We start from the raw sequence: 25167 nt of genomic DNA on the forward strand, positions 1-25167 counted from the left end.
GTTGCTGAAACTGGAATTGCAGTAAAATTGAAAGTACACCAGTACTAATGAGTAGCCCTAAATGCTGGAATACGCTTTTGTGCAAAACGAAGCTTGCGGATTATGTCCCTAATTTCTTACAGTGAACTCCTGCCGGGGAACTAAATGCTTTGGACCAGTATCAGAAAAGGATTACAGCAACCAGGAACCTTCCTGTGTAGAGTGTAAAACCCATTTTTACATTGTGTGGACCTGAGTGTGCAGAATCATGGATGGACTACTCTGTCTGCTTTAGTCTCCTGCTTTTACAGATAGAGATTAACATTGATTGACTGTGAGAGTGGGACATATTAACAAGCCAGTGATGGTTGATTTTCTTCCAATCTTGCTGTGATTCACCTAAACACGAACATTAAGGTTGGACAGAAGCATCACTTGGGGGCCCTCTTCGGAGGCAATATTGCTAAGTTGGTCTTTACACATCTACATGCTTCAACCTACACTAAGACTGGATTTCCAAACGTTACATACCATCTTAAATTACTCCCTTTTGAAAAAAGTTCAAACAGATTCTCTAATGTGATCAAAGCAACAATTTCTACAGAGCATTAAATGGACAGTGTTGACCGTGCAACAGCAAAAAAAAAAAAAGGAGTGGCCTCTTGTTTCTACCTTTAGTTTGGTATTCACATAACTCAACTCAGAGTCCTCAAGTTCTTTTTTTATTTTAGGCTTCATTGCAAGACAACTATAAACCTTAAAAGGCTTCGTGCACTTTTGCTTTCTACTTTTTCTTTATCTGCCGCTTGCGTTCTTGAGATCCATGCAGCCGATCCCCCTGTGAGCACGAGGATTCTGTGTGTGTGTGTGTGTGTGTGTGTGTGAGGGGTTAGATAACCTAACCCCAGGTCAGTGGGTCAGCTCTGATTGAGTACACAGCTTTCCCTACCCGGTCCAGACGGGTCACCTCCAGCTTCCTCAGGATGTAGTCTTGTGCTGGCCGCTCGTCCACGTTCCTGACCAGCACCTTCCCAAACTCCCGAGTGCCGTGGAGGTCGGGCCAGTAACGGACACATTTGTTCTAAATGAGAGGAAAAGCAGAGAGAGAGAGAGAGAGAGAGAGACAGAGAGAGCAGAGGGAGGGTGGTGGGTATTAGACAATTGAAAGAACCAGCTCATCTCAAGCAGCTTTCCAATCAGCTTAACGGTCATACTATCCTTGTCAGCCATCTCCCTCCCCACCCCCACACCTTACACACAAACCATCATCCCTACTACACATATCCTCCCCTCTTTCTATCTTCTTTCGACTGAAAATGCAGGAAAAACATGGCTGACGTGCAGTTATAGAGAGACTGCGAATGCAGATTTGCAAAGGTCAACAAAAGGACATTCAATGGAAACTATTTTTTTGACATATGAACGACTTTGTGCGTCCTCTGGTTTCGTCTTGGAAAGTGCCTGAAACAGCATTTAGCTCATCATGAGACACTAAAGCCGTCCACCTCTTGTTCTTATTTGTCCCGTTATGTTCTGTTGCTCTGTAGGGCACTTTGTGACCAATCTGGTTGTTGAGGCACCTTCCCGATGAATTACACTCGACTGGTGCAGAGGATAATTTAGAAGTGGGGTATTTCGCTCATGCCTCTTATCACAAAATGTTAAGTCTCCCATCACAGAGCTCACAGATCTCCATCATTACAAGCAATCAACAGCAATCAGCTGAAAGGGGTGCAATCTTGAGATAACAGAGAGACCGTTTAGGAGTAAAAGGCAGCAAAAAGAGCCGGGGAGAGAAAAATAAGCTACTGCTTTGGAAAGATCACGTATAGAAACATTTCCATTTAATTAATTCACCTCTCTAGTTCGACATTAAGGTATACGGAGGCACAGTTTGGTGCCAGTCGCTCACCCGTCCTCGCTCCACCTCCTTCGTGGTCATGACGATGACGTGTGTGTTCTCCTGATACACCATCTTCCAGAAGTCAATCACCGTATTCTGTAGGCACCCTTGGGTGGCGATGAAGACTTTGCCTTCCTCCACGTGGCGCCCCTCTTCATGCATACTCTGTACAACGCGGACAGTTATACACGGAACGAAGTGGCAATAGATTCATATTCACTAACCCTAACCCTTAATAATGTGAACAACCTGATGATGAAGTTAAATGTACAGAAATATACTGATAGTTTCCCTTCTTGAAGAAAATATTCACCAATTCAAATTAGTTTTAAAATGCTTATAAAAGAGGGAGTTTGCTTAAAAACGAAATGATCTGTGATGAGAAATGATGAGTGTTTGCTGAATGTTGCGTATAATCAGCGGACAAGAGGCCTCGTGTAACGCTGGGCAGACTCACTCTGATGTAGTTGGCATTGATGTAGTCCGAACCAGGAACGTCTGGATCGGTTTCCCTGATTTCAACCCGGGTTGTGTCAACTGTAAACACAAAGTCAAACTCTCATTAATGCGTGCAACAAAATGGCTACAGTTTCCCCCGACGTCCCGCTTTGTAACCTATTGAGTCAATTGATACGATGCAAGCTATTAAGGCAACATCTTCACACGCCGCTGAGGCCTCTACGCTGTCTGTTGTGTATTTGTGTCATTCTTTCCACAGGAAGTCAGAGGGACAGGAAATGGCAGGTTGCTGCGTGACTCACAGGGGAGGATATTCTTGTATCTGTTTTTACTCTTGTTTTCTGGCTTCTGGCCTTCTTTCCGGGGATACAGCAGTTTGCACTCCTGTTGCTGAAGTACCTGTTAGTTGACGACAAAAGAAAAAAGGAGAATGGCAAGACAATGAGAGGAAAGAAAGAAAGAGTTCCACGAAGTACCAAACAAAGGAATATTCACTATAGTGCGGCTACTAATCTTATGTTGTTCGTTCATATCAGCCAAACTCAGACTGAAATGTTTAGATACTTAAAGGTTTCCTGCGGAGTTTTAGACCTCTACTGGCGCTGTGGAGCTGTTCTTAGACCTCTAGGATACACACAATGTGTTTAACACTGATTGTAAACAGAACCTTTGTTTGTTTAGAAGAAAACTCCGCCGGGCACCTTTAATGCTCTGTGTTTGAACAGTGTAAGGGCCTGTCACTCTAGAGTGAAGGGAAAACTGCACGTGTCAGTGTTCAGGCTGTAGACTTGAGAGGAAGCCTTTCAGCATGGAGTATCCTTCTATTATGAGCAGCTCTTCTTTCATACTTTGTACGTACTTTCATTTTGGATGCACATCTGCTCTTATCTGGTAGAATATGTCACGCAATTACAGCGTGTATCTACAGTTCTTTACTTGGCAATAACAAACAACAGCCGGATAGACTCAATCATATCTTCGCACTGTTTTCCTGAATTGATTTCCAAATAACTCACGTTGTGTAGCTCATCTACGAGACGATGCTTCAACACAGAAAATGCAGTAGGTCATTTAAATGAATTGAAAAAAAAAATGATTATCATCTCAATAGAGATTGTAGCTTCGGAGCAGGCAATCCGACAACCATTGATCAGTAACATGTCATGATCTTGTAAACAAACAACTGTGTAAAAAAAAAAAAAAAAAAAAAAAAATGGTATCATAATAATAATAATTCATAGCCTAACATTCACTGACGCAATAGAAATGATTCAGTCAACCAGTCAGGAACACAAGAGAAAGCCACAAGATACGCTTTCGGCCAGCAACATTACTTAAAGGTTAAGGCGGAATCAATAAATCTGACTTTCTCTGGACAAGAAAACAAATAATAGATGTAAGCCTATACAAAGAGACAGGTAACAGAATAAAAAAAAGTAAAGACTATAGCATTAAAACAGAAATCTATTTCGTAAGGGGTATCATACATGTGACTCAAGTCATCCAGCTCTTAACTGGAGCCTCCTTTAATAAATAATCAACTGAGATATACATTTCCCCGTATTTCTTTTTAGAATCACGACTGAAAGGAAGGATACTGTCTGTGACAGTTTTCAGGCTACATACCTCAAATTCTTCCCAGAATCCTTGTTTGGGTTTCTCAGAGTTGTCTGCTACTTTGTTGAGCTCTCGTACCCGGTTCTCAATGTTGGCTGCATTTATCCTTGTGGCGTTAAAGGGCTGCCGTTGTCACGTCGGGACAGGGGAAAATAAATTACTCAACCGAGCAAAGCAAGTTTGTTCTGCATTTAAAAAGCTCCAGCATGAATATAAATGTGTTACATTTCTTTTCCATACCTGTTTGAGGTGCACTACGATGCCACTTTTCTCCACCATGGGGTTCTTCTTGTAGTGATCCACCAGGTCAGCCAGGGTGTCGAACCTCTCACCGCCGCCGACGTCGTATTTACCGTCCTGCTGCGGACAAACATCAACAGTTCAACTACAGCAGCAACTGCTCTGAGGAGCTCCTAGAGTGCAAAAGTTCATCATCATGAAAAGAAAAAAAAAACACATGACTCAAAGCACCAACAGGATGCTGAGGTAGAACTCAGGGAGCCCCCGTGCACAATACTCAAAATCCTCCTGATCAGTTTAAGAGTCTGTATATTTCAAGCGGCCTGAGCTGAGTGACCTCACCTGGTAGCGTATCATAACGTGGGTGACCTTGGTCTTGCGGTCCACGTTCTCGTGTTTCTCCTCATTGGTGAGGACGGAGAGGACAAAGTCGCCCGGCTTGCTCTGGCTCTCCCGTACCAGGAAGCTACCGGCTTTGCCTTTGTCTGTGAGCAGTTTCTCTGCATCTCGCCCAGAGAGGTGCCCGTGGTACCACCTGGAGAGAAGTGACAGAACGGACTGTGATATACGGACACGCGGATCCAGAAACAAACTGGCAGCTTGAACTACTGAACATGCAAACCGACAACATGAAGGATGGTCCTATGTGATTTGTGGCAATTCCTCAAAACAAAAATTGACAAATAATTTAAACATGTTGGGAAATTTTAATCTTGAAAACTTTCTAAGCTTTGTATAATGCTAGATTATCATTATTGATTGAATAATTATTGATGTCACCTAGTAATTACTATCATATTACAATGTTATAATGTTGTATTTCATTTTCCCCACTCTTTTCCCAACATTAGCTTTAAACCTGGAATAACTGTTTTTTTTTTTTGGCCACTTGGGGTGCAGCAGAAACAAGCTGAGAACACAACATGTGATGGATGTAAGTCCGATATATTCACTCTCTCTTAGTTCTTTTTTTGGTCACTAGTTGCTCTTTAGTTGCAAAATGCTCCACTGTTTTTCACCAGCTAACTGTGTCTGTCTGATGTTTGGCGCTGAGCATGTATAGTGTTCGGTGGGTTTTTAAGAGCTTTTTCACTGAAAACAGCTGCAAGAGCAGCGAGAGTGAACCAAAACAGTAAAGCGGCTATAAAGCTTCGTAAAGATTCTCTGTAGGTTCATCACTACAAGCACCTCTTTCACATTGTCACGTTGTTTTCACATTGTCGTTTAATACATTGTTATTAAATATATAAATCATATATTCAGGGTCAAAACCATTTACCGTGGGCATCATTTCATATTAGCTGGCTGTGTCTATTAAGGTGAAGCTAGCAGCTACAGGTCAGTCACAACAACAACAACAACAACAACAACAACAACAACAACAAAACAGACACCAAATAAAAACATGCAGCAGGCCTGTTCAAAAAACACTGGTCTGCTTCTCCAATTCCTGTGGAGATGGAGAAGCTCAGCCTCAGGCAAGATGCTTTTTCAAGGAAGACAAATTGTCAATACAAGGTATAAGAGTTGAGACTGAAACTTGGCAAAGTGAGGAGGAGGACTATAATATGCTTCCCGCCTCAAGGGAAAAAGTCCCATATTGCAGCTTTAGGGTTTAACATAATGTCTATCTATATGTGCATTGTGAGCGTAGACTCCTACTCGAGAGTGGAAGTGTCTCTTACATTGCTGCAGTCTCACTCAGTTGCTGATGTTAAGATGAAAAACCGGCCTATCTGTACATATATATATATTTTTTTTGTTTTTTTTTCCTGTGTGGTGAGCACGAACGTGTAGGAGGCTCTGACAAGAGACGTATGCAGAATGGAAACACCACACAAACCAAAACCTTAGACGGCAAGTTGCTCTTAGACCTAAATAGAAACTGAGATATACACACTGCAACGTGCAGATGTGGAGAACAAGAAAATGTACACAACCTGCTCAGCACGAGATGAGACCAGGCACAGCTGAAAAGTGATGATTTGCAAATGATGATATGAATCTGATCGCGTAGCTTTCTAAAATGCTTCCTGTGTGTGTGTGTGTGTGTGTGTGTGCATGCATGAATTCCTGGCATTAACACACCATCTGCCTTAGTCTCCCACTTCAATGGAGGTGTGTAGGTGTGATGAAGTGTATAGCTGCGTCCAAGCTGTGTGTACTCTCTGGGAGGATGTTAGCGTGTGGATACTTGGTGCGCATAAACAAAAACACCAGCACGGCCCACTTATTTTGTTTGAAGATGCATTTGGGAATACGCCACGATTTGTGCATGTGAATGTTAAGTGCATCTGAATTTAACGTGTGGGAGTGCATGTGTACAGAATGATGAATCCTCCCTACAAACAGCACGTGCAAACACACATGTACGTTGGTACATAGTTCAAGAACTAACGGCTGAGTCTTTGCTATTGCCGTTCTATCAAACAGTTAACTTGTTGGTGATGTAGGCCTGGACAATAATTCAATATTATCCTCCATCGGCTCTCAATGGAACTGCACTCTGCTCGTCATTATAATGTATTCACTTCCCCGTATTTCTTTTAATAATCATGAAATTCAGTTGTTTAAATTGAGGACTCTCAACAAACTGCAATTCAAATATTTTAAAATGAATTTTTTTAAAGCTGCACTAATCAACATTTTTTTTTTTTATATGAGCAATGGATTAAATGACTGTGTGATGTGAGAAAAATCACAGAATCACTTTCCAGCCACAGCAGGCGGCAGCTATTTTCAGCCGAACGGCTCTGATAAATCCACTGTAAGCTACCTGTCCAGACTGAGCACTACTAGCATGTGATCATAGTGGAGCGTTTAGCATTTCTGGAGCTGGGGGAGACCAAAACAAAGTTGTGTCTTCCTCTCCGGTGTTACACATAACAGTGGATAGTTCGTCCAGATGGCAGACATATTCTTATAAATAGTGTGATGTCAATTTTAGCCATATCATCCAGCCCTATGGTGATGGGGGGAAAAAAAAAGTTCCATTCAAGACATGAAGGAGACGTGATCTCACTTTCTCCTACATTAATGAGAATTTACCTTCTAAATATTTAACTTGTTTAGGTTCAATATGTTAGAAATGCATCACCATGACACAAACCTTTAATGTATAACATGAAATGTAACCATCTTCATGCCCCAATTCATATTAAAGAAATGACAAGGATTCAGTATTTTGCCCAGAGTTTTGTTCTCTGACTCAGTTCCTCACAAACAGTATTTAGGCCATGACAGGATACTGTAACTGCACTGAAAACTAGACTAATAACACTTCTCAGGCGGTTTAGCTGCTTCTCATGGCAGGATGAGGCTTTGCAGTCTGACACCCCCTGTAAGAATAAAAATAACTGTCTGCGGTCAGGAAAAACATTCATGCAGTTTTAATGAGTTTAGATACAAGAGCAAGATATCGAGCTGAGCTTCGACACGTTTATGTGTATGTCTGTCTGCTTGGATTTATCCACCTGGTGCTTAGCTAGTTTGCAAATGGGAGCTTGTTTGCATGAGTGGGTGTTGGTGCGCGAGTTTGTCGGCACCTCTCGGAGGTGGGGTCCTTGCAGTTGAGTGGGTACTTGAGCTCGATGACATGGCCGTTCCTCTCGCGCAGGAGATCCTGTTGTTCGGTGTAGTACTGCACCAGCTCGGCCAGTGTGGCAAACTTCTCGCCTCCATACAGGTCGTAGTAGTCGCCCGAGTTCTGGATCTTAATGTGGGTCACCTCATCGTTTCGCCTGAGCGGGGGGGAGGAAAAAAAAAAAAAAAAGCCACAGAGGGAATTCAGTCACTCAGTTAGTTATGGTGCATGCAAACAGAGGTGAACTCACTCCAGATGAAGCACTGAAGCATCTTTTCTCTTGTTCACTTGCACCCTGCCGATATTAGAACGGCGAACACACAAACGGCCACCCACACACATGTTCATACAGTAGATGCTCACACAAACAAAATCCAGACCGTACACACTTTGTCGCCCACACTCACTCACAGAGCATGAATGCATATACACTATAAAAATGTCCAGCTTTTCAAGTCATCAAGACTTCTATGACATTCATTTGTCTAGTGTTCAGCGTTATTTTCTTACACTACCTTACTCTGTCTGTGACATGTTCATATCTCTGCAATACGGGTGCTTTTCTTGCAAAGCTGAACATACTGTTAGAAATAATAAAACATAATAAGTATATGACTGCTAAATATTATGAAATAACTTCGACCTTTTCCGTCTGCGCCGACACTGGCATGATAAAATAAGCCACAAGCTATTACAGGAAAGAAAATGCAAGAAAAAGCTACAAAGCCGCAGTGATTTAAAAAATACTGATCCATTTTATCACACGCACAACATTTTTCACTTTGACTTCTATAAACAAAACAACACAAATCTTCTCACAGGGGATCAGCACCCTTTTTTTTTTTTTTTTTTTAAACACTCTGTAGTTTCCACATCTAATGTATTTGGGAGAAGGCTGTATCGTGATTGCAGAACAATACAGCAGAGATGCATGCAGCTGCCGAGCTCAAAGACTGATAAGCCAGAAAACATTTGGTACCACTTTGCATATTCAAAGTCCTCTGACTGGTTTGAATACACACACACACTAAATGAAAACCCACTGACACACACTAACGCATATACAGTTCTAGTCTATAAAGCTATCTGTCTGGAGGCAAGAAAGAAGAAAGATATGCAGCTCATCAACTCGATTGCTGAATGTACTTTCTTTTCTCCATTTTCCATCTCCGCTGACTTCGTCCGACATATATACTTTAGCAGAGATAAACAAAACATCATGTAAACATATTAAGTATGACGACACACATACAACATAGTCTTAGGGACCACAGGGGGGGGGGGGGGGGGGGTTAGCAAGGCAGTCAGTACTATCTGATCTGCAGGTTGAGATATCTCTCTATGGAAACTGATTATCAGCTAATGGTCATATCAAATGGCACAAATCCTATTTCCTCCATCACTTTTCTTGTTGTCCTTATGCATTTAACATTTTTTCCTTCTTTCCATTATTCCACTCAACACACAGTAAATCCTTCCCTTTGTTCTTGTATTCATCCGTCCCATAATCCATCTCTCTGTCTCTGTCCCTCCCTCCCTCCATTCCTCTCTTCCAGCATTTCCTGGTAATTGCTTTATGGCTCTATTAGTGGCTGTTGGCAGGGTGCCGCAGGTCTATGGCCCTGTTAAAGGCCCCTCCTCAACTCTCGGGCCAAAGCTCCCTTTTCTCTCAGAGTTTAACACCATTAACTCTGGAATGAGCCAAATACATCCTATTAGATTTTCATTGACTTCCCTCCTACACCCGTCTCTGAGACGTTGATAACATTTAAGGATTCATTAAAATATGGCAGTCTTCTTTACAGAAGGAATACAGGGAGCCAAGGTCAGCATCGTTGCCTGCTCAGCTGCGGCTCACTGCCGTCTACTTCAAGACATGACAGATGACTATAACATCTGTCCTTCTCGCCACGGTTTTGTGAGAAAGAGGAAGAAACGTTACTGTGATTAGATGGTGTTCTCCATCACAACATAATCTGTATATCAATCTTCCTTTGATATACGGCCTAAATTATTAGGCACCACAGTTCTATTTGTAAAGATATCCTACAAACCAATGTATCAAGTATAAGACAGCCTGCTATGGGCCTTAACAACTTAATAAACCAGCAGAAGGTTTAAACTTTAGTTTTCCGTCAACAGCGACAGGCTGGACACACGCATACACCTGAACAATTCTGCGGACATAAAGACAATCTGGCTGATTTTCAAGTACAGTTTATTTACGTTATGTAGTGAATTAACATTCAGAAAAACGTTGCTATCAACAAGTAGCCTTGTGAATTGTCTCAGTATTGGTCCCATACTGTCCTAAATGAAGAACTCCAGGCCCATGGTGCATGTTTGCATGGTAGTCTAAGGGTAATTTCCAGCTCAATACGGCAAACTGGCAGAGCAGAGCAACGTCTTACAAAATACATCTCAATATTTATTTTGCCACGATAAAATGGCTTAACCCAGTGCCTGGCCGCAACAGCTTCGTTTCAATCACACATACAAGTAAATAAATGACCCAATGAATGGGTTTATAAAGCATTAACATCACTAAAATACCTGCAAGAACGCCCATATGCATAATTCTGATCATATGCACATTATAAACATTCACTGTCGCACGGCCCAAGTGCGTGCCGTAACGTTGACGGTGATAGTGTGATTAAAAGCAGGAGTACATGTCAACCATCTTGCATCAGCACTGACAGAATCGCAGTCCATCACAGTGAATTAAAATAAAGGAACTGCAGTTCACCATGATATTCAACCAAAATGATCTCATCACCGATCCACAAAAAAAAAATGACTGCGCTGTTGAGAGAAAAAGCCCCTCTCTGTCTACACAAATAACTAATTCAGCCTGAAGTAGCAGCTGCTCTGTGTACTGTAGCGTTCTTACACACTGTCCTCAAAAGTTGCCTGACGCCACAATGGGCATTCCTCCTAGCCATGGCTAATTATAAAGAGTAAACTAGGATACAAAGCCTACTGTAGTTATTAAAATGATTGTTTAAACCCTACTAATGTGCACTCATGAAATGATTAAGCACGGTTCTGTTTAGGCACTTAGAACCCTTGCTGTTGATTCCTCTTGTGTTAGTAGCCTCATATTCCAATTCAGGCTCGCTGCTTCCTCTCTGCTCTACAAGCCCTTCCTTTAGATGCCATTTAATCCAATTCATGACACAACCTTCAAAGATGGGCAGTAATGTGATTCATGTAGGAGATTTACTGGCCGAGGACGCAGGCAAAACAATCATGACGGTTCTTGCACGCCAGAAAGTCCCACCGACAGGTGCGTAGGATCAAAACTGGGAAGGAAACAAAGAATCGTGCACACTGCCAATCACTTGTTCTCACTTTATCAACCACATTTGGCTCCTCAGACCTTTCACAATGTGGAGGATGTAGCAACTGTAGTAATGCACATCTATGAGAAGTACAACGTTGTTCCTCCTCACCGACCAGAGTTCTGTATTTTTTCCAAATCAGTGCGTGATTATTCATGCAGAGTGTGCAGAGTGTTTACTGATAACAACAAGCTAGATTAATCTCAGATATACTGTTTTGTTAGGATGAACTGAGCAGTAGCCCAAACATACATAATGTCACACAGTCCTTCACAACGACTTTCTGGCCGCTCTAGTTTAAGCAATGACCAGTTTTAAGATCAGTATGACTAAACAAACTGTACGGTGATAAGACAAAGTACACAAACACGCACAACTGGGAAATGTATTGCTCAAAAATGCACATAATATGCACGTAGAAAGCCCAGACTATATAAATTATTGCTCGAATTGCCCTGAAGCTATTCCAAGCAAAATCTTTCACTCAATAAAGCCTGACACCACAGAGAAATCCCTTTTACCGTGTGCAGTCCACTTATCAAATTGAGCGTGATAAAGTTTGGGCCTCTATTTCAATTCCCCTTTTGCGCCTCTACAGACTAATACGCTGGTTTTGAACCTAAATCCTGCGGGGGGGGGGGGGGCATGTTCGGCTCTGGTGTAAAAATCTCAGATGTTATGTCAGGTCAGTGTGCCCTGTGTCTCGAGACTTGACATGGGTGTGGAAAAACCAGGCACACATCCAATGCATTATCTGGTAATATTGTTTTGAACTACATATTTCCTCAGCTGTAGCAGGCTCGCTTTTGAGGGTCGGGCAATTCGGTGTCTGCAAATTCCTATCCTTGCACGAAGACAATGGCTAAAACTTAAGCATATGGGTAAAAATTACTTCGCCAATGGACAACTTTTTGTGCCGTTGGGAAGGGTCAGTCTGAACAATAAACATCCCCGGATTAGCTCACTTGTGACGAACAAACTTCATTAAAGATAACAGTTAGGTATCAACCACTGTCAATAATTCAAAGAGTTTCTGTAACAGTGGCTAGCAGTTAGCATTGTTGCATTGTTAATAAGCAGAGCTAATATGGATGCGTTTAGTTTGTTTCAGTATTACAACCCGACTCCGCCCCAACACAAAAAGCAGCCATCGTTCAGGTGTTCAGGTACATGCAATAGGTCTACTGTGTTTGCATGTTTCACACTGACACCACCATCTGCTACATAGCCATGGTTGTTGTGCCTTTGTCCTTGCTGACATGCAGATCTCAGCACACCTAATGCCACCATTAGCCGACAGTTTTAAACCACGCCGTGTTATGATGTGGGAGGTTCGATGTCACATTCACTGCAGGAATGAAAACAACAAAAAAAAAACTGTTGAAATATCCTGGAAGTGACTTAGATACAGTTAACATTTACAGATTGACTTGACACCCACAATAATGGTGTTTTTTTTACTCGACTGTGTAAACCTATAAATAACCTGACTGCAGTGGAAATATAAGTAAACCCAGGCTAGCATTATATAACACAGAGGATAGGAGAAAATCAATTTGCTCTCTGTGGTAATTTGCTCTGCAAAAAATTCTCTTAAGATTGCCCTTAAAACTCCTCCTTGGGGTCTTTAGAGTGTATAAAGAGCATGAGAAATGAGAAAACTTGACCAGACAGCTCTCCTTACGGAGTTGGACTTTTCTGCTTCAAACGTTCTCTTTCTCCCTCTTTGGGTTTCACGAAACTCTGAACTGATTACATTTTCAAAACCCTCAAAAAAGCTCTCATTAGTATCTCAGCTCTTCAGACGCTTTTCAGCCGCAGCTGCGTCCGACCACTCCTTCTGCTGTTCACCTCGTGGACCAGAGGAGAAGAGAGGTGGTGGTGATAAGAAGAGGAGAGGCAGGGAGAGGAAGATAAGAAAGAGAGAGAGAGAGGGACGTCACAGTGACTATCTCGCTCATAACAGCCTTTGTAAGATGAAACCTGGCTAATGACTGGCTAATTAGCTTCTCATCTGCTCTGATAAGACACTGTAAGAGTGTGTGTGTGTGTGTGTTTGAGGAGAAATGGAGAGGTAGCATGATATGCTAGCTAAGAATAGCTTCTGTAGATATAGGATAAGTAATTAACAAGTATATTTGAACATTTTCGACATTTTACAGACTTAATTTGGTGCAGAAGTAAAAAAAAAAAAAAGTTTCAAAGATTAAAGAATCTTATGACCAACAATTTCTACAATTACAGTCACAAATAGATACAGGTGTTGATTGAGTTTTGCCCCGATAGTTGACCCAGTTTCCTGAGAAACAGGATATTGTGGCAGGAAATACATGTATAATGCAGTATTCACTGCTACACCATGTTGTCCCACTGTCACTTTTAAAGTTTTGAGGTCACAGATTTTTTTTTTTTTTATTATTATATTATGTTTTCAGGTTTCGTGAACGCGATATCTCAGGAACAGCTTGACGGGATTTCTTCAAATTTGGCACAACAATTTGGCCGTAACTCAAGAATTGATGCAGTAATTATGACAATATTTCACACAGATGTTTACAAATGTTAATCATGTTAACCATGCTTCACTGTAACATCATAATGTCCTGGAAAACCTTTTTTGGCCATTATTCAACACCATAACTCAGTAACAGAAGGGGTTCGTCCGACACTGAATAGGTGACACTTTTGACTCAAAGGTCGAAGGTCATTGTGACCTCAAGATTTTTTTTTGTGCCATAATTTAAGAATGAATTGGTGAGATTCCCGACTTCACATACATGTTGACTGAATCCATCTTTACATAGTAATCAAGTACACGTGTACCTGTTTAAACAATACTTCTATGATAATCCTTCATGAATCAGTTGCACAATGTACACTCAGTGGAATCATACATACAGTATGTATCATCAATATAGTGATAACCAAAAAGTACATTTTACACCTTTTACTCAATTCCTTCCGAGTATTCACTACATGTGTTATAAGAGTCTGCAATTCTAGCTTTACGGAGGCGAACAGGTGGGGTTTCTTCAAATATTAAATAGAACTTGTGCTGTAATATTCATGTATGCCCAATTTTAACACACTTCGGCACAAAGTAATCACTAAAATAAGGCACGAGGTACGAGAAATTAGGTTAATATACATTTAACATTGTTGTGTATATTTTGTTATGGACAAAATCATTCATTTGTAACATTTTTTCCACCAAGATTACTTTATGTTTTTCCCAGTACTTTATGCTTTTTGCACAATATAACTACAACAATGGCTATAAAAAAAAGTCCGCTGTAAATGTGTGTAATCTTGTAATCTTACATTCAGTTCCAAAGTTTTACGAATTCAAAAAAAAGGTACAAATTGCTAGCTAAAAAACACAACAAAGCCAAAACCCATGTCAAAGCGAGCTTATTTAACTTTTGCTGAACAAAGGCCAGCAGAAGTTGGTAAACTGAGTAATGTCATTTAAACAACACTATCGACGTTAACTTTAGCTAACTTTAGTCACTGTGAGCTACTGGTCATACCAGACAAAGTAAGACCGCATCGGCCAATCCTGAACTGAGCAACGGCACATTTTTATTACGTGTGAAATCGACTTTTCATTTGGAGGAAGCTTGTGTTATTTGCTCTTTCAAAAGTTCCATAGTCTCTCTTTAACATGAACTCTGCTTCCCTCCTCCTTCCTCTTAGTTCAATGTGACCTACCTTCTCTAGCAGGTGGTGAGGCTGCACACTGGCCACTTGACCTCTGTGGTCTTGGCAGACTTAAACACACACACACACACACACACACACACACACACACTAACTGTGGCTACAACTCACCTTCTTGTGGTGTGTGATTTACAACACTCTGCAACCACACACACACACACACACACACACATGCAAACCACAGGCAGTGAAGGTCAAAGCCTTAACAACTCCCTCACCCCTTAACATTATTTAACCGCCTTTCTAACTACACTGTTTCCTTTTCCTCTTTCTCCACAGTATCTCTCTCTCTCACACACACACACACACACAGCCTCTCTCTGCCCATGCCGTCATGCCAGCTACAGCTACAGTCACAGAGTAACAAATGCGCCTGGGCTTTCTTCCAGCCGTTTGGCCGACTGATGTATCTCTTAAAAGCTTCCGTTGCCAAGGAAGAGCGACTCTTGAAACTCTCTCTTCTATCTCAGTTTGTTTCCTGCTCTCTGTCATCACCACAACATGCAGTGCTAAAGTCCCACTCACCAGAAATGTCCCGTTCTCTGCGACACACCGGGGTTCTCAATTAAAGAGATTAAGAGAAAAATGTTTCAGGGCATGACTGACAGGTTTCACAGGGTGTTACGCTCGGCCGTGCGTGTCCGGCTCACCTCAGCTCCACCCTGCGGCCCAAATAAGGACTTTCTGGCCAATTTGAGTCAGAATGTTACCAAATCGCACATTCCAAATCTGTTATCTAACGTGTTCGTTGAAACGCTCGCACAAAACAACCTCTGTTTAAATGCCATCTATTCACCCCCTGACAAAATGTTACGTCACTTGCTGACCCACGGGTAGGAATTTCAGAGACTCTAAAGGTCCTGATTAGTAAACTTCCCACTTTAGTCAAAACAGCACAGTCGCTCCTCATTCTCAGACAGAAAAACGGACTAAATCCAAGCTCACATAATTATTTTAAGGGTATTGAGCATCTGACCTTTGCACATGAGTCTCGTTTGTGAGTAATGTTTGGTCATCCAGGCACTTAGGCTCATGCAGTTGGACTCACTTTAAATCACTGTGTATTGGAACACTAGCAAAGTGCCTAAAATGTAAATGTAACAATGACTATTTTCCAGAGAGAACCACTCGCCTCTCTAAACACCCGTCACGTCCCTCAAAGCCACAACGCCAGAGCTCTGTTTGCTCTCTGGGCTGAACTTTGAACCGGTGAGAACAGTGAGGTTAAATAGCGAGGCTGATGATGGTGAACAACAACAAAAGCGGCAGGGAAAGCAATCGAGGGCGTGTGGGTGAAACTTTACCTGACAGAGAGGGTAAAGTCCCCCGGATTGCTCTTGCTGGGCCGGGCCAGGAAACTGCCGTGGACGCCCCGGGTCAACAGGAGCTGCTCTGCCTCGATTCCGGTGATGTTGGGGTGGAACCACCTGTAAAGCAAAAGAGCAGCCTGTTAAACACCAACATGATCCATGTGTCCATGTTAGAAGAATGGATGCAATCTTTGTCCCACCAGCTTCCTGTCCTACAGAGACAAAACAGGCCAATAGATCTCCTGAGTTCCAAACAGTATATCACTTCTTTGTTTTTGTGTTATGTTTTAAAACTGTGCTCTCTGAGGTATTCGCTTAAGTGCCGACTTTCAGCTTCAATTTGAGGTTGCTCACATTCATATTAGTCCAACACTATAGGAACTGTGGCCCTTTTGCACCCATTTGCCAGAACAGAAATTGTACAGTTAAAGGGTTTTTAAACATTGTTGAATAAACAGACCTTTATTCAGTCCTTACACTTTTAAAGGGGTGCTAGTTTTTAAAGATGGAGCGTATAAGGAACGAACCAACAACCAATATGACCAGGAGACGTCTCAGCTCCTTGTCATATCAGATCAGCTCAGCACCCTGGATTTTATTAACAGGGTCAGTGCTTTTGCCCAGAAACCGAGGAGACAACCTCATACTGCATGTTTACGGCTGGTTTGAGTATTTCAGCCTCTGTGATCTGCGCAACGCTGATCAATAAGTGTCTGTCAGCTGTGACTTTGGAACAGCTGCCAGTTAGTGGTAATTCAGATTTGATCGAGGAGGCAGACCTTTAATGGTTATCTACATTAAGTGAGTGATGGTCAAAAAAGGGCGTGTGCATGATACATACACATTCAGTCTTCTGTGACTCACTCTATCAGTGGACTCAGTTTTCAAATGAATGGGCCTACTCTCAATATTTTTACGAAATGAACTGATTATAGATCAGCAGTGTCAGTAGTTTCCGCTTCTGAATATTACGCTTAATCGTTTTCTTTTTAACAGAACTATGATAATGTGAATCTTTTAGCCTAAACTGTGGCATGCCATAATATCACCATTTACCAAGGACTTGAAAGCCATTAAAATGTGTCACATGACCGATGTCTGTCGTTTGTATTGACACTTTAGAGTAAAATGACATCAATAGATAAATGGAGTGCTCCTCAATAACACTTCTGTATGTTGAACGGTAGTACTCGCACGCACTACTTCACGGGGGAGCTTGCAGCAGATCTCAGGCTAAACTGGAAGCGACTGTGACTGCTGGAAGTTATATCAAATGACATTCATGCTCTTATTCTTAAAGGCGACAGATGGTTCATAGCAGTATCTGCAGTCCTGATTCTGGCGGTGCGTCAGTGCATGGTGTACTTCTTTCTTTGAATTAAAAACAGAAAGGGACCACACATTTGTTTCTTGCTGAATCAGTGAATGCATACGAACTGCACGTCCTGTCCTGGTTTGAAAGGGAAGGACACTCAGGTTTACAGTGCTGCAGGGCTAACGATAACATGTTACTTCCTCTGTTGCAAAACACTGCAGGCAAATATTTATCCCATCCACTTCTCAGGTATGCTGACCGACAATCTGGGTTGTCCACTTCAAAACCGAACCGTTCCATTATTCACAAACAGGCGCAAGACGTGTGGCCGGCACATCTACACACTGGCACCCGCACCAGCATGCTGGAGCGTGAAAACTGCGTTTAATGAGTGAAGGACTAAGAAGCGGCGAGTAGGTACGGCAGCTATGTCCCGGTGAATGGCTGTATGTCAGCTGTGGATTTAGAGCTCATGTTTAAGTAGGGATCATTGGGTTAAACCTCCCTAACTACTGTGTGCCATTGCTGGCTAATCCGGCGCGCCATTAGCCGTCCAGGGCCCCGTATGTGTGTGTGTGTGTGTCGAGGAAGGGGAGGTTTGACAAAACCGACGTGAAACTGCACACGTTTACAGTTATCAGTGATGACACACAAAATGTGCAGTGGTTCAGGACATGGTGCTGTGCATTTTCTCTGGGGGGGGGGGGGGCTCCATATAATTGCTTGGACAGAACATTTGTGCATATTTTAATTTTTTTTAACACTTTGGCACAACGAGAGCTGAAGTGATTAGTAGATTAAATTAATTAATTTATAAATCTATTGGTCAATTGACAGAAAATGAATCAATGGTGATTAGCTGTTTATTTACTGAGTAAAACTACCAAACATTTGCTGGTTTCAGCTCCTCAAATTTGCTGCTTTTGTGCTTTATATAAATGTATATAAACTACTTTCAGTTTTTGGATTGTTAGTGAGGAGAAATAATCATTTGAAAACATCACTCTGGGCCTCTGTGATCCTATTTTATACACTAAATAACGTGATAAATCAGGGATAGATTAACTGAAAATGACTAAGTACTCAGCACTACATTAAATCTGTGAGTATGAGAACATTTCAAATACACCCAGACGACAAATGCGGAAATTAAAAAGGCTTTCCAGAAAAGCATCACACTGACATTTTAAAGACCACTCTCTGGATCTGCGCCAGCTGGTAGTTGGCGAGTGTTCTCGCTGCTTGGAAATCAGCGATGACGAAGCTTGACTACAGAGCTGAACATGTGTTGACAAATCTGGCTCCTCCGGATCGTCCTACACTGTTGTGCCATCGGACTACGATGTCCGATGAATTTCTTTTTTTTTTACTTTTTTATTTTCTAGTTTTTAGAACTTTTTTTCTACCTTTTTCTGTAAGAAAGGGCAGTTTTTAAACAACATACTCTGACAAAGCAGATATCATGTTACTCAAAATGAATCTGTGTTGTTGCTTCCATAAATGTAAAAATACTATTAATACAAAATATATATACGGTATATATACAAATAAAGGCAAAAAAAAATCTTTTTCCAAGACATGGGTTGGAAACACTATTGTACAATATCAATTCATCGTAGGCAGATATAACCCAGACGTTTAGGTATATTATGAAAAGTTGTAGATGACTACTGCAATTTACAAGAATTTACCTAAATAGATTAAAACTTGATATTCAAACATTTTTTTTCCAGGCTGATTTATGTATTTGTTTATTTTCTGTTCTGAGTAATGGAAATAAAAAATATAAGTGTTAGGTTAACGTATGCGTTGAAAACTCAAATACCAAAATAACTTTGACATGTAAATGTCAATGATTCAACAAGAATGGGAAAATAGACTTTTGAGACACCAACATATAGACCAAATGAGTCATGGAAATCATGCATTTCACATCCTAAATCGTAGCCTTTCACCACACACGCACACACACACACAAGAGATTACAAAGGCTTATTATTGATTAATATAACCCAGTGGAGAGCAGGCAGCGTGGGACACAAGAGCCCCTTCATGAAGCTCATGCTGTGAAGATAATATCTGAAAGCTTTAACAGTGGGCGAGCATTTAGGCGTTTCTGTTTTAGTACACTGTATGACACAAACCCATGACAGTGAGATAAAAATAAGGCTCATGTGTCAGCTCAGCAGATCTTGTGTCACCTCAGAGCCGCGAATACAAACCAGACCACTGCTGTGGCCACTGCTGGCGTAACGGTCTCAGTCTCAGGTCGTGTTATGTGACTACGCTTTCTATGAATTTCTTCAATAACTCATAAAACCACAAAAACATCAATATAAATCGCTGCGTAACAAGGATATCTAAGCCTGACATTCTTGTTGTCGACTGTTGGAGTTCCTGTTTGTCAAAACGACTTAACAATTCATATCAAATGGACTGTGAGTGACATTTACTAAAACTAAAATTGAAAATGCTTGAAATAGTTTTTTTTTAGGAGCTAAATGTAAATGTCAAACACGGACGTTTCTGCAGATGAAGCAACTGTCACCACTTTGCATTCAACAGATGAATCAAAAGTGACACTGACGGCTTGTCAATCACAAAGCTGCCTGACGTGTTTCGACTACGACAGAGAGGAAAGACGAGAAGGGCGAAAGAAGAGACAGGTGAGGCGGGAGACAGACACTGCAGGAGAATCAGTAACGATGCTAAATGTGTGATAGGGTTTGTACAGGAGGGAGTGATACGGGATATATATTGGAATGTAGACCAACACGGGGGCACTACACCTCTCCAATGTGGTCATCGAGGATCACAGGACTAGTCCAGTATGAAATAAAAAGCCAAAATCTGCTTGATCTAAATACAAATATCAGTCCAGCCTGCATAGGGTCTCAACTGAAGCAAAGCCCCGGACTGGACCAGCTCGCGACAGACAGACCACACCAGACATCTGACCCAGACTGCACCTGACCCCCTTATCCTCACCGGGGGGGCAAAACCGATCTGCTGCGCTTCCTCTCATTCCCCGAGCTGAGGGAGCAGATTATACAAGGAACTTTACAAATGATAAATTGTAACCGATTACAAGGGGATTAGTCATAAAAAAAACCAAAAAAAAAAACATGTAAGAGCGGAGGGTGACAATGCCCTCCCTGTGACATTAGAAATATCTCTGGAAGTCTGGCAGGGAGGTTGGGTGGTTGAGCAGAGCGTTTGTAGACAGACAGGAAATGACTCAAAGGGATGGAAAGAAAGTGTTCAATGTATCATCAACAACACTGAAAGTGAATCCATAGGTGACACTAGCAGAGTATTAGAGAGTGTATGAAGACAAGCAGAAACAGAAAGACTAATGCCCTGATAATATCCTCATTGATATGCAATTTAATCTGTGTAAAGTGCATTCTGAGGAATGTACGCTCCTGTTTACAGCGGTTTATCTTGTATTTTTTTATTAGTGTTCATTTTTCCATGTATCTTGTTAGAACCAGAGGACTGTCTGACTAACTTAAGAAACAGGTGGAATTTTGCATAGCCGCGTGGACCGCGACACTCAATCAACATATTCATATTCATATCTTACTTATTGTATGTGAAGCTGGATAACGTTAAAATTGTTTTTTTGCTTCTAGAGGCGACATGATACCTTGAGTGTTGGTACCTCTGAGGTATATAAACATGTTTTTTTTTTTCTCTTTTCATTTAACAAAAGAAGCCAAAAAGGTGTCAAATGTTGAAAGCAGCTTTACCTAAATAAAGCCTAAAATTGGAAACATTATGATTTAAATCAGTAACAGTCTAAGCAAAGAGTTATAGCCCGACCGATACTGGACTGTAATTGGAGGCCAACACCAATATCGATATTTGGGAGTTTAAAGACATGCGATAATGATTCATTAACACACGTCTCCGGTGGAGGAACTATGCAATGACTTTTTTCTTGTTTCTGTGTCTTGTTACTTACCAGCTGACATACATACAATAACAATATATCTGTGACATGCTAATAGGGAGTCTAACCATGTTCCATTCATGCCAGCTCACGGTACTCGGCGAGTTTCCATACTCTGTGCTACGGGCACTATTCATATGGGAGTTATTGTTAAAATAAATAAAATCTGGTACATGTTTTACATGGTACATGTTATTTTTTCCACCTGTCACTGCCCTCTCCTTAGAATTGCCACCACATTTAGGTTATTGTACTGAGGAGCTATTGACAGGTCATGGGTGTCAGCTGGTGGACAGATTACTCGTGGTATTGTTTTTAATCCTACACAGATTCATACAGAAAAATAATAACAGAGGGGCAAAAAAATGCCTTATGTCACTAATCCACATCTAATCCCTCATCACAGCGCTGCTGTCACTTGTCAAATTATCACAACAATGGAAACGGGCTGGAATCACAAACGCTGGACTAGTGCTTCCAACGCACAACGGTTCACCTTGTCAGGTTTACAGACAAGACAGACACCTTCCCATGAGTGTCTTGGCACACAAACATACACACACACACACACACACACAACTCTTTCAGCCTTCACAAGAGCTAGCGCGCACTCTTAGCCCCTTTGTAACCAAACAGCCACCTTTACAGCAACACACACACACACACACACACACACACACACACACACACACTGATGCACGTGAAAGAAATACTGTACATGTGCATACACACTTCTGCACGGCCAGGTCTCCACATGCTCTCCCAAATTCAGCATTGGGTTTTGGATTAAATCAATTAAGTATTAACCACAGCAGAATTAAAGGCATTATTTATGGGAAGAGGAGGAGTTTAAAGTGTGAGGGTTGTCCAAAAGCAGAAATATTCACTGAATGGGATTGTTTCTGCCCTACCTCACCATTCTGGTCCAAGCCTGCCACAGCCCCTTGCCTCAGCAGCCTCAGAGTTTAGTAATCCAGCACTGGGCACTGTTACACAAGAGAGGGCGGGAGGGAGCAAGGGAGATATAGAGACCAAAAAAAGAGGGGGGTGGGGGGTGCGGGGGTTGCTTGTAAAAGTGTTACTGGGTTAGATAGAGTGAGACAGAGACAGTGAGAGAAAGAGTGTAAGAGTGTTAGAGAGAGAGAGAGAGAGAGAGAAAGAGAGAGTGTGGGAGGGAGAGCGAGGGAGGGGGCGGGGGCCCTTTAATCTGGGATTTGGACGAGCGTGAGCAGGCCTGATACCAGCACCCGTCAGTGCTATCAGTCGTCCCTCGCCGACAATGTGACAGGCGCAGGCAGACTGGTCCAACCACCCTCCGCCTCCCCTCCTCTCCTCTCCCCTTCGTACCCTAAGAGGACAGCGGCTGTCCACAGCCCACACTGTGATCCTAAAGCTAACAGAGCTTTCTCTGGCCGCAACACAGGCCTGACCAAGCCAGGCCAGATCAGGGTGCCAGGTCTCCGAGAGCTACGAGGTCCCTGCTATCTTGTCGGAGGCTAAATGCAACAGCTGTGTTGCCCGTGCCTGGAGATTACACCTAATCGCGCGTGGCGTAGTTACACTGGATCATAGTTAGCCCTCGCCGAGCTAAACCCTCCAATCCAGCCAATTCAGCACTATGCCATTAGGCTATTAATTTTGCAGGGGTGGGTTAGAGAGCTTTGCAGATGAGTTGCCGAGAACAAAAGCAAAAGAGCGTCTTCTAATGACCTCTCAAAGACCGGACAGTTTGATTATATCCACGTGTTTGCATTGGACTTTAGTTTATGTGGTCTGCATTCCATTTTTATTCATTTACTTATTGATCATATTTTTGTATTTGTCTGTCAAATACTGGACAATAAAGGTTATTCATTAATTTTGAACCAAAGCTACTTAGGGTTCCTAACTACACACCTAAAGACCGACTAATAACTAAACTAAGAGCCTACAGCTACGCTAGCGGCTCTGTGAGGCTGTAATGCTCATTGTAAAGACACATTGTTACCCGACGATAGCGTTAAAATGAAAAGTCAGTTATGACAATTAATTCTGAGGGGGGCATGAATGACTACCCAATTTCATAGCAGCTCATCCAATAGTTAGACATTTCACAAAAAATCCATCTGATAGTTTCAGTGTCAACACATTTGCTGATAAAGACACAAGAAAGCGAATGTTCATCGCGAGACATCAGTGTTGCTGCATGAAGCTTTTTATTGAGGCTGCAGGGGCAACCAGGCGACAAGTTTCAGTTTCTGTCTTCTACTTCAACGCTGAAAACCGAAACCTGGAGGTTGGCCAAACGGACGATCCGACCATGATGGGAAAAGGTACCAACTTTTCTGAGAGTCCATTTTGCACAGGCCAGTAGCATTGTTTTGGCTCCGCAGTTTTGCACAAAGGGAGCCATATACAATATAACCCAATGGAACATTTTGAAACATAAGGAAACACTGAAGATGAACACACTATTTGGTAGAAAGCACTGTCACATTACAGGACTCATTTCGCTGCTATTTGAGGCCACCACAATCACACACATCACCACACACTTTGGGTTGCAGTTTGATTTTGGCTCCGATTCCAGCGCTGTCCTTTTCGCACAAGGCCGATCAAACGAGATATTTTATTTTTAATTACGAAACTCATTCTCTCCTCAAATGTCACTTATGCAATCCTGGCTGCAAGGCTCGAGATAGGTTTTCTGGGAAGCCTTTTTGTGAAACTATTATTTTGTGATCTGGCTGTCTGCATTGTCTAAGCACGGGACAAAATGTATTTGCCCTTTCTCTTTCAGTGTTTGTTAGCCCGGTTTAATGATTAACATTCAGGCCATCACTCGTCACATGCTTGTAGAAACAGACCAACTGAAGTAAACATGATGTCTACAACCAGAGCAGCTGATGCATTTTTCAATTAGACATTACACATTCATTTTGTCCAGTCAAACTAAGTGTTGATTTAATTAAATAATTGTAAGCTGCCACGTGTTTATTATAACCTTTATTTGGCTGTAGGGTGCCAATTCAAAGCAAAGTGTACAACAAGCGAAAATGAACCCTGGGGGGTGTAGAATTGCACTGGCATAGTATTCATTTTCACACTGTCAGTTAAATAATTATTGATACTCTCACTTGGGCCTCTCAGACCCTTATTGTTGTGACTCTGCTAACCAATCAGCATATAACATGTAAAGGAATCTCTAATGGCGAGTGGTTCGTTTAATATTAGATATGTATAGTATTCGTACAGATATGTATCTGAGCCCCTTAAATACATTTGTAATTTGTAATTAAAAGAATGCATCAATGGCAAAGATCTCTCTCTGACTGTAATGTTTAGTTTTGCCCCCTTACGTTCTGCTAGATCTCACTAATGATAAATACTGAGAGCTGTTAACGTGTCTACAGGCCAAACAATTACAATTTTTGGGATTACCGATTTATCTCCATACTTTAGGTAACGCTAATGACCTTCTGTTAAAATATAAAATAACCTGCCACAGTATTACACGAGCACCGTGCAGATCCACAGAACCAAACCCACATTATTTTAGTGCAATACCCCTATTGGAATATCAAAACCCTACTGTAGATTTGAGTCACTGTCAATTTTCAAGCCTTTAAAACTGAACAGCATGCACTTCCTATACAGCCACATCCACCCCCCAGATCATGACTGCAGGAGCAGGAGTGACTCAGGGCTTTCCAAGAATAGGATTCCCTTTGACAATCACCAGGCGCCCCATTTCCCTGCATCT

General features: G+C 41.8%; 1 protein-coding gene across 1 annotated transcript in view; it reads right to left on the reverse strand.

The window, feature by feature from the left end:
• The window catches only part of ptpn11b (protein tyrosine phosphatase non-receptor type 11b), a 33586-nt gene that overhangs the window by 3360 nt on the left and 5059 nt on the right, over window positions 1-25167 (reverse strand). The window contains exons 2-10 of the mRNA XM_070910146.1: window positions 16150-16272; window positions 7744-7938; window positions 4541-4733; window positions 4199-4315; window positions 3968-4081; window positions 2644-2740; window positions 2340-2419; window positions 1892-2032; window positions 929-1060 (exon numbers count right to left, since the gene is read on the reverse strand). Coding sequence (XP_070766247.1) covers window positions 929-1060; window positions 1892-2032; window positions 2340-2419; window positions 2644-2740; window positions 3968-4081; window positions 4199-4315; window positions 4541-4733; window positions 7744-7938; window positions 16150-16272 — 1192 coding nt within the window. The remainder of the gene's footprint in view (window positions 1-928; window positions 1061-1891; window positions 2033-2339; window positions 2420-2643; window positions 2741-3967; window positions 4082-4198; window positions 4316-4540; window positions 4734-7743; window positions 7939-16149; window positions 16273-25167) is intronic.

This window comes from Enoplosus armatus, chromosome 8 (assembly GCF_043641665.1).
Source record: "Enoplosus armatus isolate fEnoArm2 chromosome 8, fEnoArm2.hap1, whole genome shotgun sequence".
In the NCBI taxonomy this organism is placed as follows: Eukaryota; Metazoa; Chordata; class Actinopteri; order Centrarchiformes; family Enoplosidae; genus Enoplosus; species Enoplosus armatus.